This window comes from Centroberyx affinis, unplaced genomic scaffold (assembly GCF_046629955.1).
Source record: "Centroberyx affinis isolate AG114_WGS23_722 - 3 ecotype Tasmania unplaced genomic scaffold, CSIRO-AGI_Caff_v1 ptg003710l_1, whole genome shotgun sequence".
Lineage (NCBI taxonomy): Eukaryota > Metazoa > Chordata > Actinopteri > Beryciformes > Berycidae > Centroberyx > Centroberyx affinis.
This window is the reverse complement of record NW_027281600.1, coordinates 99,418-113,769: the sequence shown is the minus strand read 5'-3', so window position 1 is coordinate 113,769 and position 14,352 is coordinate 99,418. Positions and strand designations below refer to the sequence as shown.

The window sequence follows — 14,352 nt, the reverse complement described above, 5'->3', positions numbered from 1 at the left end:
CGTGGCCGTCCTGCAGGTGGCCGGCGCTCACACGAGGCGCGGGAGCCAGGTTAGAGCTCATTTCAAGTCCGTTTCTAGTCGTGTGAGGTGGGCTCAGCTGCACGAGGGGCCTGCTGATCAGAGGAGAATGAGATCCAGAGTCTGGCGAGACACGCCTCGATCTCTCCTCTTCTCCTCCTCCTCCTCCTCCTCTCCACAGACACCACAACATCACAGACCCCGGTGAGTGTCGATCACAGCGAAAATCATTTCAGATATCAGCAGCGACAACAACGACAGCATCGCCCAGGACATGAAATGTGTATTTCTACCAGGGATCATGTCTATTTTTGAGTTGTTTGTTTTTTTCCTAACTGAACATCTGTGTGATGCTCCCGAGCGACAGCTTCGCCTCCCTGATCAGCCAAGCAGAAAGAGAGAGAGCGAGAGAGAGAGAGAGAGAAAAAAAAGGGAGAGAGAGGCAGAGAGAGAGGGAGGAGGAGATGGAGAGAGAGAGATGGCGGCGTTGTCAGGCGATGACAACGTCGTCTTCAACCTCTGGAATTGTGGGTAATGAGACTCCCATGGGAAAGGCGGCGCTGCCACCAGCTCGGTGATGTCACAGCTCCGGGATGAACACACACACACACACACACATCAGAAATCAAAGATCCATTTGACAAGGAGCAAGAAAACACAAGGGCCAAGCATGTTTGTTGCGTTTCCAGCTTCTCCCTCCTTCCTTCTCCAGTCTTCTTACCCCTCTTCCTCCTCTCCATCCAACTCTCTCCCTCTTCCTCCCTCTCTCTCTCTCCCTCTCTTCCTTAGGTGCAGCTTGTTGTGGGTGAGGATGTGAGCAGCGACAGCTCCTGACTCACCTCATTCCTTGCTGCCTCTGTAGAGAAGACGGAGCGGAGAACGAGCGTCTGACAATGTTCTCATCTCGGCTTCACATTCACCAGCTGCTTTTCCCACCGCGCCTTTTCACTTTCTGTTTGTCAGCACGTACAGACACACACACACACACACACAGCCATCTGGGTAATTGTGGGGTACAGCGAACTACAGCTAACTCTAACTAACAACGTTACCAGTCTGTCGTTATGCCTATTAGTCGTACAGTTATTAATTCTTACCACTTTGCAGTCTGGTGACAGGACAGGAGAGACGGTGTTTCTCTCTTTCTGTTTCCATTTCTTTGTTCCACTTCTCCCTGTGTATCTATAGTCTCTGGATTCTGTTCTTATAATTGCACCTACACTCTTAGAAAGTACAAGATTATTTAGGCATAATCAGGGTCTGATATTATAAATGCTATCATCACGGACCAATCAAACCAGATAGGGAGTCAAAGGATGCAATTGTCCACGATAATTGCAAGAACCTTCCCAGAAATTGCTCAAGCGCAATCTCCCAATTATTCTGTCCATTTAGCATCTTACCTCAGATTCTAAATTGGTCCTTTCAGCATCCTCAAGGCCATAATTTACTGGGGCTGTTGTGGTCGGAAGAAACCGTGTCACTCTGTCTCCTCTGGGCTCTGCGGTGAGGAGTACAAAGCAGGTATAAGGAGCGGCGGAGCTTCAAGAGTCAGAGCGACACATGTCATTTTACCTACCACCCTGTACTTGTGGCTTGGTCTTTTCTAGGCTGCAGGAGCCTCCGGCGTGTGCTGTGTAGTGAACTATTGGTCCCACAGTGCCACCTATTGATGAAGACACACTCCAGCCAAACTCCTCTAAGGTTCACTGTGTGCAACGGGCCATTTCCTCTCAGAAATGTCTTTTTTTTCAGCTGTTTGATAGCCAAAGTAGTGTGGTAAATATTTAATGAGTGTGCATCATAAACTTAATTCCTCTACTTTCCTGTCTAGGGGTGAGAAGGAGGATTACACTACAAAACAATGAAGAACAACACATCCAACTCCCCTTCCAAACTTGTACCTATTTACTGTAACATGGCACGAACAAGTTGTTCATCCCATTTTTACCTTGAAAACCAAACGATGTGCCTGTTTTTCAAATGTTGGTGAGGTCACAAGAGGGGGAGATCAAAGGAGAACAGGGGATTCGAAGCAAAGCAGACTAAAACTATTAAATCTTTCATCATTTCCCCATCTGCGATAACCTTGTTGCACTGGTGGAACTGAGGTCTAGACATTGTGGAAAGGCAACAGCCATCCATCATGGCGGATTATGCCATTTAGATGTAATTGCAAACCCTTAAGGATTGCTCCTCCATCCTCATCCTCTCACACACACACACACACACATGCATGCTCAAATACAAACCTGCGGGGAAAGGGTAGAATATCACTGTTCATGTTGCAGGGAGAGACAGACAGACGGAGAGAGGGAGAGAGAGGGAGAGAGCAGCCACCTCCATACACATTTCACAGACAATCAAATTAGAGCCGTCTTTCAATACATCACTGACAAATTGTTTATTAAACAAAAGGCTTGAATTGCAGCATAAATGACACAGATTCAAGAGAGAGGGAAGTGGGAGTTGAAAAGCGTGTGTGTGTGTGTGTGTGTGTGTGTGTGTGCATGTATGTCTGCATGCCCTAGTAAGGAAAAGAGGTTTTCATTTTTAGTTCACACAAACTGACCATTTATGTCCTCCTCTACAATAGGATCCTGAGTCACAGCTAGGCCTATCATCTGAAATGCGCTGAGGATAAACACTGGATAAAGCAATGTTAACAAGTTCATGTGCCGCTAAATGAGTGGAGCATGGCACTAACACTGCCTGAGTTAGTGTTTGGCTCCCAGTGGGGCCACCCACGTTACAATGCATGCACTCATGGCACTCTGGGTAAAAGCGTCCACTGTATGGTATGTTAATGTGTCTGGTTCAGTTGTTTTCCTCATCCTCTGCATGTACATGGGAGGAGCCCACAGGTCATATGGAAGGGTTCTTCAGTGACCTTATTCCCATGGTGGCCATTTTGAACTTACATCTCACTCAGGGTGGGATACTCTCTACCTGGAAAAGCAAGTACAGCCCAGCTATGTCCTACTGTAGATATACATTATACAAACATTATACAAACAAATTTATCATTTTAAAGATTCCCCACTGAAAAAGTATTAGAACGACTGGACCTCAAGAATCCGGGGGATATAGGTTCACATTTCCAGGTAATATATTTAGCCCACTATAGCAAGCTACTGGAATCTAGCCTAGGTAGCTAGCTAGCTTAGGCAACTCGCTAGTAAGCTAACTAACTTCCCTGCTAAATTCAAGCAGTTGTCGTAGTAGTCGTTGTTGTTGTAGTTGTTACCAAGAAATGTAGATAACTTCAGACAACTGCGGTTTAAGTAACACTAGTTTTACAGATAGGCTATGCCAAACTTCCAGGTAGAGTTTCCCACCCCCAGTGTGATATAAGTTCAAAATGGCTGCTGTCATTGTCATGTTGAGTAAGGTTTAAACTCCCTATTATTTTGGAGACATGGATGAATTTGACAGCTGAGGGTTTGCAGACTGCACAATGCCAATTTTATGAGGCATTCTGTTGCATTGCCATAGCTTTACAATGTCCCTGCAAGAGTTACGACTGAAAGACAGAAAGGTTATAACTAAAAATGGCTAAATATCATTAGATTATCTTAGATTAGCAAACAGCATAGCACACAAAATTAGTTGACAGGAAAAATGGAAATGAAAAAGTTGCTCCCTGGAGAGAAAGTTTGGAGCCCCCCGGTGTATAGGGCGGGGTGGGAGGGTAAAAGGTCAACTCCTGGCTCTCCCGCCACTCCATTGTTCCTCTACACGGGGCGATGACACCTGCCAATCACGCGGCGCTGGAGACCTTTCTATCATGACAAAAGGCCACTCGCTCAAAGCCCACGCAGGCTATAGAGGGAGACAACGATCCCTTCATGAGAAATGTCATCGGTTGTCGTGATAAAAATAAGGTCAGCCGTGTGTGGAGCATGACGAGCGGCGCCCCGAGAGAGTTTTTTTGGCTGATGTCAGGTCTCGCCACTGGAGTTGGAGTGTATTTCTGTCGCCGTCGCCTCGCCACGTCACTGTGGCTTTTTGCTAAATGATACATCAGCTGTTATTGCAGTGCTGGGAGATCATTATCCCACTGGTGTGTGTGTGTGTGTGTGTGTGTGTGTGTGTGTGTATGTTTGTGTGTGTAAGCATGTGTGCAGCTGTGTGTGCGGCTGTGCGCATTTGCGTGTGGTCGGCAGGTGACACGGTGTGATGCATGTCTTTAATAACAGCCCATTAGCTCTCTGCGTGTGTGTGTGTGTGTGTGTGTGTGTGTGTGTGTGTGTGTGTGTGCCTTTGTGTATGCCTTTGTATATGTGCATGTGTGGATGGCTTTGTGCCTGTATGGGAGTCAGGTGTGTGCATGTGTGTGTGTGCCTTTGCACCTGTGTGTGGGTGCACGTGCGTGTATGTGTGTGTTCCTCGGTGTGTGTGTGTGTGTCCTTGTGTGGAAATGTGTTGGAAAAGGCCGGTGATGGGCCGTGAATCGGAGCCCAGTGTGCTGTTATTTCATGTTGCTCCCTCTGGGACGGGCCCAGCACCAGCAGGGCTGCTGTCTGTTATCCCTCACCCCGAGGTTCGCTGACCCCAACCATATTTTTCTCCCTCTCTCTCTCTTTTCCCTCCTTTGTTTTCACTTTCCCTTCCCCCACTTGCTGTGAAGGCGCTCTTGCCTTTTTCTTCTTTTTTTCCCAGCCTTTCTCACTTTCTCTTCTTGCTCTCGCTTATTCCCATGCCTCTCTCTCTCTGACTAACTCTCTCTCCTCCCCTCTCTCATTCATCTTTTGCTCCTATTTCTCTGTCTGTCCATCCCACACTTATCTTTCATCTCGACTCATTATTAACCTTCTTGACAGATGCAGACATTTGCCCCAGTTTTAAAGTTGCCAACATACCAAGATCGTTGCGTATAAAACAGTGGCACCATAACTGATGCCAGCGCATAAAACAACATGCCAATACATGTTGGAACACTAAACTTCCTTCCAAAACAGCTCCCTGTCCCATGTACGTCGTTTCACCACAGTGTGAACGCTGACAAACGCACATAAATCCGCTGATCTCGAACGCTGCTCGCCCACTACAACAGCAGGCTATAACTAATCCATCTCCCACTACATGTTTTTAATGAGCCTCCATAACCGTAATCCGTATGGTGCACTGCGGCACAGGCCAAATCGCCCTGTTTCCATGACTTTGTGCTGTCAGCAAAACGTGACAAGGGATATGTGTGAGTGTGTGTGTGAGTGTGTGTGTGTGTGTGTGTGAGTGTGTGTGTGTGTGTGTACGTGTTACTGTCACTGAGCATCTGTGTCGTTGGTGTGCCATCCTGGTTGACGATTTTCCATCTGGTAGAAGTGGGATGTGGGTGTGTGTGTGTTCGCGTGTGTGTGTGTGTGTGTCTAAACAGAAGATCGTCCCATTTACCTGCATCATCCTGTTCTGTCCTTGTCTTCAAATAGACCAGGCTTATAGGAAACAGAAGCTAGTCGGGGGCGGTAGTGTGTGTGTGTGTGTGTGTGTGTGTGTGTGGGAGGGGGAGTATAGGTTGCCAGGCCCTTTCAGAAACCCCCGTGAGGGACAACATTAGGGGCCTCCGGGGGCCAAATTAGAGGCCGCTAACCAAGTTAGAGCTAGGCAGCAGAGGGGGCCTGACTGGCAGGGCTGGACTGATCTCACTCCAGCCTCCTGAACCACCTCCCCAACACACACACACACACACACACACACACACCTCCCCCTCTCCTCTCTTTGTTTTGCCACTGATCAGCAGAAGATAAAAGCCAGTTCCTGACAATAGGAGCCGCTCCGTTGGGGAGTCTGCAGGGAGATTCTGACAGAGAGGAAGAGCTGTAATGTATTCCTGTAGGTCTGCCTGGATTAGCCTGTCTGTGTCAAGGGGAAGTGATTTAGGCTCATTTAGCCTTTCTTTCAATGAAATCTGATTATGCTTTTTATCCATATGTCTTTACTGGAATAGTTTTCCCAAGTATGGCTCTCCATGAGAAATGTTGGTCAGAGTATATACATGTCTGCGGGTAATAAAATTGAATTTAACTATTTGAATTTGTACACTCAGTTCAGCAGACTTACACAAAAACAGTATAGTCAGTGTAAATGTCACTGATAAGAAAATTTACACATATTAAAGCTCAAACACCAAGTCATCATATGGCTGGTTTTCATATAGGAGTTCAGCCATAGGGAGTTAGGTAAGAGAAGGGAGATTTTATTGTTTGATATTCAGCCACAGGGAGTTAAGGCTCGCTTCTTTGTTATTCATAGCATGGCGTCTTTAGATTCACTACACCAGAAATAAAGAATAATCTATATGAAAACAGTTGCAAGCTGAATAAAAAAACAGTTTCTAGATGATGTGTGACTGACAAGTGTGTTGGCACAGGCCCAAAACATGGCTCTGCTTATTGTCACGTGTCACCTGCCACATGTCACATACCCTCCCGCCTACACACACACACACACACACACACATACACACACACGTTCGGCGGTGGTGACATTTCTCACAGAGGATGATCATAAATCGGAGTTTTACGGCCAACTCCGCTGCGCCCTGCAGACTCTGCTGACCACACGGCCTTGACATTCAAGACCGGGCGGCACAAAGGCCCGGGTTTAAACTCCCCGAGAGGCCTGATTGATCTGCCTCACGAGGGTAGTGAAAGCCACTTGCTGTAGGGTCATGTTTGTTTCTGTTTATAAAAGTCTTTTTTCATTACCTCCATGACAACTGGAGATTTAGCAGACCATTCTGTTTGCCTTTAAAACATTCAAAGAACGCACCGTATTTTTTGCCATTTCCATTTTTTTCAGCACCAGAAATAAACCTTATAAACCTTTACATAAAGACAGAAGGCAGCAACTTAGAAACAGACGGTATGGAAGATTTAGATGTTATCCAGGGTTCAAGGGGAAACAAAACTAAACAGCCAGTGGATTTGAGCCTTGAACTACTCGATGTAGCAGCTGTCATATTTTCAATTCTATTTAGCAAAAAGGAAGAGAGAAAGGGAAAACTTCAAGGATTTGATCCACCAAGGCTGGACTCCAATCAAGTGATTAAAAGAAGGAGGAGCTTGAGGCTCATTCCCATTCCCTAGTTTTGGTCAGAAGATAAATGCATTGCTGTCTAGAAACACCCAGGATATTGTGCCAGAAGCTGTAATGGGGTTCAGAGTACTAGGTGTGTTTGGGTTTGCGCTCCTCTTCTCAGGTGGAGCCCTTGACACTGCAGAGAACTGGCTTAACCACATTAGTAGTAGCAATGAGACTGTGACCCAAATCCCACAAGAAGCAGAGATAGCAGGCTCGCCGCTCCCAAGATCCCGACACACAGCCGTTCATCAATCGAGCCGGCCAGAGCAAAGGACTCCGGGAGGAAAGACGGCGGTTCGAAGCCCAGATCTGAACCCCCCTGTCAGGCAGGAATCAAAGGTACTTTTAAAAGGCTCGGGTCTCTGTGCGGTCTGTTCAGCCGGTTCGGCGTAATTCAACTCCGTTTCAAATCCGAGGTGCTGGTGAAGTTTGAGCAGCGGGTGCCCGTGCCGGCTGACAGCGTGGCGGCGCGCTGTGGCGAAGGAGGGGTCACCGTCGAGGTCAAACAGAACTTCCTAGGTAATGGCTCCTTGTTGGAATGTTTTGATTCAGTTTTTACAGCACAGATCTATTTCACATGGCTTCCGGTGGGCTCCCTTAATGTTTTTTTTTTAAAGAGAAAGGGTCAGGGTAGAACGGTGAAGATGGGACACTGTGCTGATTACTGCAAATAGCTGTAGACGATGGCAGAGGTGTTACCAAGTCAACTTTGCTCGAGTCCCAAGTCAGTCTCAAGTCTAAATGTAGAACACCAAGAAACAACAAATCAAAAGACCAGGATCAAGTTATTATCTTAAAGAAAACTAAATATCGAGGACTTTTCATTGCAATATGGTTTTAATGGGATAAAAACTTGGTAAGTGCATCATGAGTTTGATTTCTATAACTAAATTCAGTCATTCCAATACAAATTTCAGAAAACAGAATTTAAATTCAGTCGTCTGGAACAAATCTCATCACTTTCAATCCAAATCATTGACACAAACATAAGATCTCTTGTCAGGACTTACTAGAAACCTTTTCATGTCAAGTCACCAGAACCTAAGTCAAGTCTCAAGTCTTGTCTTCATGCATCAAGTGACCTCTGTGACCTCTGGACTATTAGACTTGGAGATAATTGATATTCCTGCTTGTCCATTCTGTGCTCCAATTCTGTCTTTTCCACTGAAAGCTTTTTATTTGTCCTATGGCTAAACCCACGCCTGCTGGACCAGGAAAATAAGCGGCCTCGGGTTATAGTCTCTCTTTAAGATCCCTTTTTCCTCTCTTTTCTTAGGGAACGGTCAGCTGATCCATCCAACAGATCTGACCCTAGGAGGCTGTGTTGCTGAGCTGGACCCCGCTGACCACATGCTGCTGTTCCAGACGGAGTTACAGGGCTGCGGCAGCATAATGACGGTGTGTGTGTGTTTCTGTCTTTAGCCTCCATTTCCTCTGCTGTACAGTAGCTGAAATTGCTCCAAGTCAACTCACTATCTGGCACTTTCAGATGACTGAAGAAGCCCTCATCTACGCTTTCTCTCTGATCTACTCCCCGACACCCATTCACGACACCTTCATCTTAAAGACCAACCCTGCTGAGGTGGTGGTTGAATGCCACTATCCGAGGTAAAGACCACACTTCACCTGTGATCATGTCGATATTCCCAGGCTGCAAATGTGTGCTATGCTGCAGCCAGGCTCATTATCTGGCATTATCCCCCCCTTAGGCTGCCTAGCCAAATTCTAGCCTTGATAATAATAAGGTGGCGTCCCGGTGACTTGGTGCGTGTTGCGTTACCCTCTCTCTCTCTACTCCCATCTCTCCTGTCCCTCTGTGTGCTGTCTAGTGAATGAGACGTACCACAAAATATCGAAGCTCTCTGGTGAAACGCCTGTCCTTGCTGTAATTGTTCCCGCTCTCTCGCAGGAGGCAGTATGTGAGCAGTGACGCCGTGAGGGCTACCTGGAAGCCGTTCGCCTCCAACATATTAGCGGGAGAACAGCTGCACTTCTCCCTGCGCCTCATGACAGGTGGGGACACGTCGAACACAACAAACTTAAAGACGGGCGCTGCGCTGCGTAAAACCTTGATTTACACCCAGTGGTTTTTGCTAATTTCCCCGGCGACTGTTGTAATTGCAACGGCTCAAGGCCCTTGGAAGGCTTTGCTGGGATTGTTAAAGATGCTAAACAGTGATTTTAATGAGCAGAAGTGAAACTTTTTGACGGGTGGTGACGAGATGAAAGCATAGAAACTGTAGAGTCACTTCCACAGTAGGGAGAGGAGTTTGAAGCTCCTGAAGGCCAGCTGGTCAATAAGCTGCTGATGTGTTTTCTAATTCATTCCAATCTGCACACTTTGGAAAATCAATGGCACTAACTGCACCAAACTGTTGTTTACTCCCACTTCCATCTCCTGTCTTATTTCTGCTGTAAATTTTCCATGTGCGGAGTTTATGAAGGTAATGGTGAAAGTCTTCATCCGGTAACCAGTTTCATAAAGCAAACATGATAAATGTCAGGTCAAAAAACATGACATTTTGGCTGTCACATGCTCTCATATGTATCTTTATTTTCTTAATCCATTTATTTGCCTTTATAATCAGTACTTTAAGTCAGTGTGATTCCTTCTGTTATCTTCATTTCTCTCTGTTGTCTTCCTCTTACTGTACCTATCTCCTATTCTCTGCTGCTGCGATGACCCAATCTCCCCACGGGCATCATTCAAGATTCATCTAATCCAATTCAAGCCCCAGCATTATTTTTCAAACTTATGTGTTTTTGTTTTTTTTCCCTTTTGTATTTGATTAGAGGACTGGCAGTCAGGGAGGCCTTCCAGTGTTTACTTCCTGAGTGACGTGATGCACATGGAGGCGTCGGTGCTGCAGGCCCACCATGTGCCTCTGAGGGTCTATGTGGACAGATGTGTGGCCACTCTGGACCCCGACCCCAGCTCTCACCCCAGATACCCCTTCATCAACAACCATGGGTGAGACGCAGTGCGTTAGTGTGTTGTTGAATGTGTCAGAATCAGCTGTTCACTATAAATAGCCAAGAAGTGTTTGTCTAGGAGAAAAAGATTTACATTATGTGCAGTTGTGTAAACACAGTTACATATCATGCAACTATTAAGCCAATTTATTGTCCTGTGAATACTTGGAATGATTTGGTAGTCTCTATGTTTATGAATGTGAATCCTGCGCCTGTATTTTCCCATATAAGGTGTTTAACCGATGCTAAACTGACGGGAGCCAAGTCCTACTTCATGCAGAGAAGCCGGGAGGATAAACTTCGGTTCCAGCTGAAGGCCTTCAAGTTCCACCAGGATCACAGGACTTCAGTAAGTACAGCTAGAATGGGATGTCTCTATAGTTTCAAATTATAACAAGTAGTAAGACATGGGATTTTTCTACTTGCAGCTTTCATTTTGTGTCTAATGGAAAAGTACTCTTGGTTGTTTGTGCCCTGGACCAATTCCAGCCAAGCAATCTGATTGGTCAGCTGCTGTAGAGAGTTGTGCTTTGAGGCCATAAAGCACAAGCCAAGGTGTTAGTTTAATCATCTGACAGCCTTTTTTTCCCTGCCGTTCCATTATTCTCTAGCATCCTAAGGTACTGTGACTATTTAAAAGCCATAATACCCTTGGATGTTGCTCTGTGTTTGGGGTCGTTCTCTGATGCCATCTGTGCTTGGTGGAGATGCTTCACACCCAGCTGCATCACTGTCACACCTAAACACACAGAAAATAATCCCCTCTCAGATAACATTGCTATACTGAGTAGTCTATAATATGGCTCTGACAGGCTAGGACAGAGCTGAGCCTCTGATGGAAGCTAAACAATGTCAACCCAGAGAATGTGTTTGTATGCCAGTTCTATGGAGAAATCCCTGTCATGTTGTGTGAATTACCATATACATTATACATTTTCTTAATCCACACACTCACAGAACTGGTCATTGATTTCTGGTCAGAACAGCACCAGACTGTTTGAGTCTCAGTAACTGAACTTTTCTCCTCACAGCTCTACATCACATGTCATCTGAAGGCAACATCAGTCTCCGTCCCCATCGACTCGCAACACAAAGCGTGTTCGTTCTTGACTGAAGCCAACAGGTTGGTCTGCACTACTTAGAATAATTATGGGAAACTACAGGGAATGGATAGCTAAGTGTATGGTCAATTATTTTCATTGGGCTCATTTTCTAAATACAGTCGCAAGCACATAAGTGTTTCAGTGATATACGACCCATCCCTAAGCCTGTTGCTAGTAAACATGGGATTAAAGTGATTTAAGTGTTTTTTGAATGCGTTCTCTGGCATTGCCACGTCTCTAATGGTATAAAAAGCATAAAATCTTTAATTAGACCCCCTAAATAAAATAAACGGTTGGCTCTGGACAGATGGGTGGCTTCGGGTGGAGACAACAAGGTGTGTAGCTGCTGTGAGACCAGCTGCACTGACCAGAGAGGGAAAAGAAGCCTTGCTGCAGACACTGGTACAGTCTATAAAAGCATATTGTGTTACACTCAGGGATGGATTGTGAAGAGTCGGGTTATTTTGATACCATCTCCAGTAACCTCATCCTACCTGGGGCCAAATAGTGTTTATGTAAAATTCATAGTTTGTTTTAACCCACTTAGAGTACTAGATGCTTGGGGTTTGCCACATGGGACAATACAATGATCATAACTTTTTGGCAATCACAAAGTATTTGCATGTCAATTAGGTCTTTTACAATTGTCTTGATGACTTGCCTGACTGGCCTGACACTGTCTGAATGGTCCTGAAGCAGCAAAGCCCACCCGCTTGGTATTTAAATTATGTTAAAAATGAAAGCAAATGATTCTCTGCAAATACAATTGGACTCCCATTCAAATTCTAGCATCCAGACTAAAAACTAATCAACCATGGACTAGCAGGCAAGCAAAATGTTCATCCCTGATTAGACAAGCTAACTTGCATTGGTTTGGCGTACACAATGTTTATGCATCTCTGGAGGATTGATTTTGAGCTAATCCCTTTAATTGTCCATCCAACCAGTCAATCTTGTTGTGAATGGCTGGATCAGTTGGTTTCTGGAACCGTTTTTTTATTTTTTTTTTTTTTTTTGTGGTCCGACCCATTTTTGTGTGGTTTCTCCAGAGGTGCATTGGGAGGGGAGGGCTGCTCTGGGGCCCATCCTGATCCAGGATGATGCTCTACTAGAGGAGCTGATGGAGCTGTCAGAGTTTCCTCCAGAGCCGGCTGCTCAGGCCCAGACACAGGAACTGACTTCAGCCGGTAAGGAGGCACTGATCGTTTCATAATGTAGTGGTGTAATGTACTCGATGGGAGTTTACCCTTTATAAGAAAGGAATATATTGGACATGCTAATTTCTTGTTAGAAATGTTGGTAGACAAGATTGGTTCTGCTGTACTCAGTTCATTAATTAAAAGTGTGCTTAATCCTTACAGTGTGCTTCTTCAATATAGTGGGAACTAAATTAGATGCTTCTCCTGTCCTGGGACGTCTCTTCTGTTTTACACCAATATGTCAGATTGGTTAAAGAAGCCTCACTTACTATATTAGATATCATAGCTTAACTATGTAGACATTTTACATCCCTCCTTAAGCATTCTGTTCAATTTAATTAACAGGGATGTTATTGTAGTTCTCCAGGATGTTTCAGGACTAATAATCTTACATAGCACTTATCTAAAAGCAGAGTTTACAAAGTGCTTTACAGGATGTAAGATTAAGGATGGTAAAATACAAGGAGATTAAATTAATTCAAAAGATTCATATGTTTCAGACAGAGCTCCCTTCATTTCTGATGGGAGATTACCTTTTTTCCTGCTCCCATCCCTCAATTAGAGGTGCTAAATGGTGTAAGTGAAGGAGCTGATAATGTTTATCCTCTGCTCCTCCTCTCCCCCAGCCTCCTCTCCGTCGACGGCCCTGCTGTGTGGAGTGGGTGCAGCGCTGGGTGTGGTGCTGCTGGTCCTCATGGGTGCCATCATTTACAGCAGACTACGCAAACCCACTGAATACTCTGTTTGCACCTGATTTAAGACATTAAAACATTTCTATCCAAGCTGGACTGTTTTTTTTTTTTTCGTTAAATCAATACAGTTTTAGTTCTACAAATATTTCTCCAGAGCTGCACTGGAGGCACAAATAATCTCATTGGTTATACCTGGAGTTAAACCTCAGTGGGCGGAGCCAAAGAACCACAGTTTAGTTATTAGGTTAGCTAGTTAGCCTAGCTTATGACATTCCTAGTTCATATACTAGCCTACTCATATCTCGTATGAGATACTAGCTATCTAGGTAAAAGCTGTTTAGCTGGTGACCCACCAAGTTCATGAATGGATGAAAAAATGAATCACTGCTGTATATATTTTGAGCAGAGTTACTTTTTTAACACTGTCGTTTTTCAGTTAGCTAACTGTGGTTCTTTGGGTCCGCCCATTGAGGTTGAACTCGACCAATGAGATTGTTTCTGCCTCCAGAGTAGCTCTGCCTCTGAGAAATGTTTGTAGAACTCCGCTCTGCTTGGGAGTATCTGTACTGTAGAGTGCTTGGGTGCTTCTGTATTCCAGGTTAAAATAGGTTAACTGGGTTAAACAGTGTTAAGCTGCAGTGACCATAGGCAGAACATGACCTGACCAGTCAAAGTGCTTGGATGGTTGCAGTCAAATTTACAGCGTAATGAGGTATATTGTTGTAGCAATCAGCATGCTTCATAACTGGTTACAGGCAGGATTTTACATTGTTTCCTGAGGCACCATCCAGCAAAATAAAGCACCTTATGTTGTTTAGGTGACCGCAGATGTCCATAGTGTGAATATGTAAGTACTGTATAAATATAAGACCTCATGCAAACATACAAGTTATAAAATGAACCAGAGTGCTAGCCTGTATGCTAAATGCATGCTGGGATGATTTGCATGTTTAATTTTTAGGAGCCTCTCCGGCTAGTAGCCGTTGCCCTGATCTCAGGGAGATAATTTAATACACACCATTACTACTGAGCTGCCATGCAATTCACTTGAACTGCATGAGATTTTTTTTCTATCTTTATACTAATCCACAGCTAAAACAAAGAAAACCCTCACAAAATGAAATGAAAACCAGCGCGATTGGCTCCACACTGAGAAATAAAACATAAAATGCAACCGCAGTAACAATAGTCATATTTTAGCTTCAGGCCATTTTAGGTTTTTCCCTTTTATTCACCCCCTCCAGCTTTCTGCCAGTGGCAGAGTATTCGTGAAATGGGGCTCAT

The 14,352-nt window shown here is 44.9% G+C and overlaps 1 protein-coding gene across 1 annotated transcript; it reads left to right on the top strand.

Annotated features, from left to right (window-relative positions):
* Positions 1 to 7,170: 7,170 nt before the first annotated feature.
* Positions 7,171 to 13,130, top strand: LOC139662116 (zona pellucida sperm-binding protein 3-like). The gene is made up of 11 exons (XM_071540718.1): positions 7,171 to 7,440; positions 7,518 to 7,620; positions 8,378 to 8,499; positions 8,591 to 8,709; positions 9,011 to 9,114; positions 9,895 to 10,072; positions 10,306 to 10,423; positions 11,106 to 11,197; positions 11,485 to 11,579; positions 12,227 to 12,364; positions 13,003 to 13,130. The coding sequence occupies exons 1-11, from the start codon at positions 7,171 to 7,173 to the stop codon at positions 13,128 to 13,130; spliced, it is 1,467 nt and encodes a 488-aa protein (XP_071396819.1).
* The last annotated feature ends 1,222 nt before the right edge of the window (positions 13,131 to 14,352 follow it).

What these genes read in the sequence shown, in the direction of transcription:
- LOC139662116 (XM_071540718.1), top strand. Translation starts at nt 7,171, where the DNA reads ATGGGGTTCAGAGTACTAGGTGTGTTTGGGTTTGCGCTCCTCTTCTCA. An exon ending in GGTCAAACAGAACTTCCTAG is followed by an intron (nt 7,621 to 8,377) that starts GTAATGGCTCCT and finishes CTCTTTTCTTAG; the next exon opens with GGAACGGTCAGCTGATCCAT. An exon ending in CTCCCTGCGCCTCATGACAG is followed by an intron (nt 9,115 to 9,894) that starts GTGGGGACACGT and finishes GTATTTGATTAG; the next exon opens with AGGACTGGCAGTCAGGGAGG.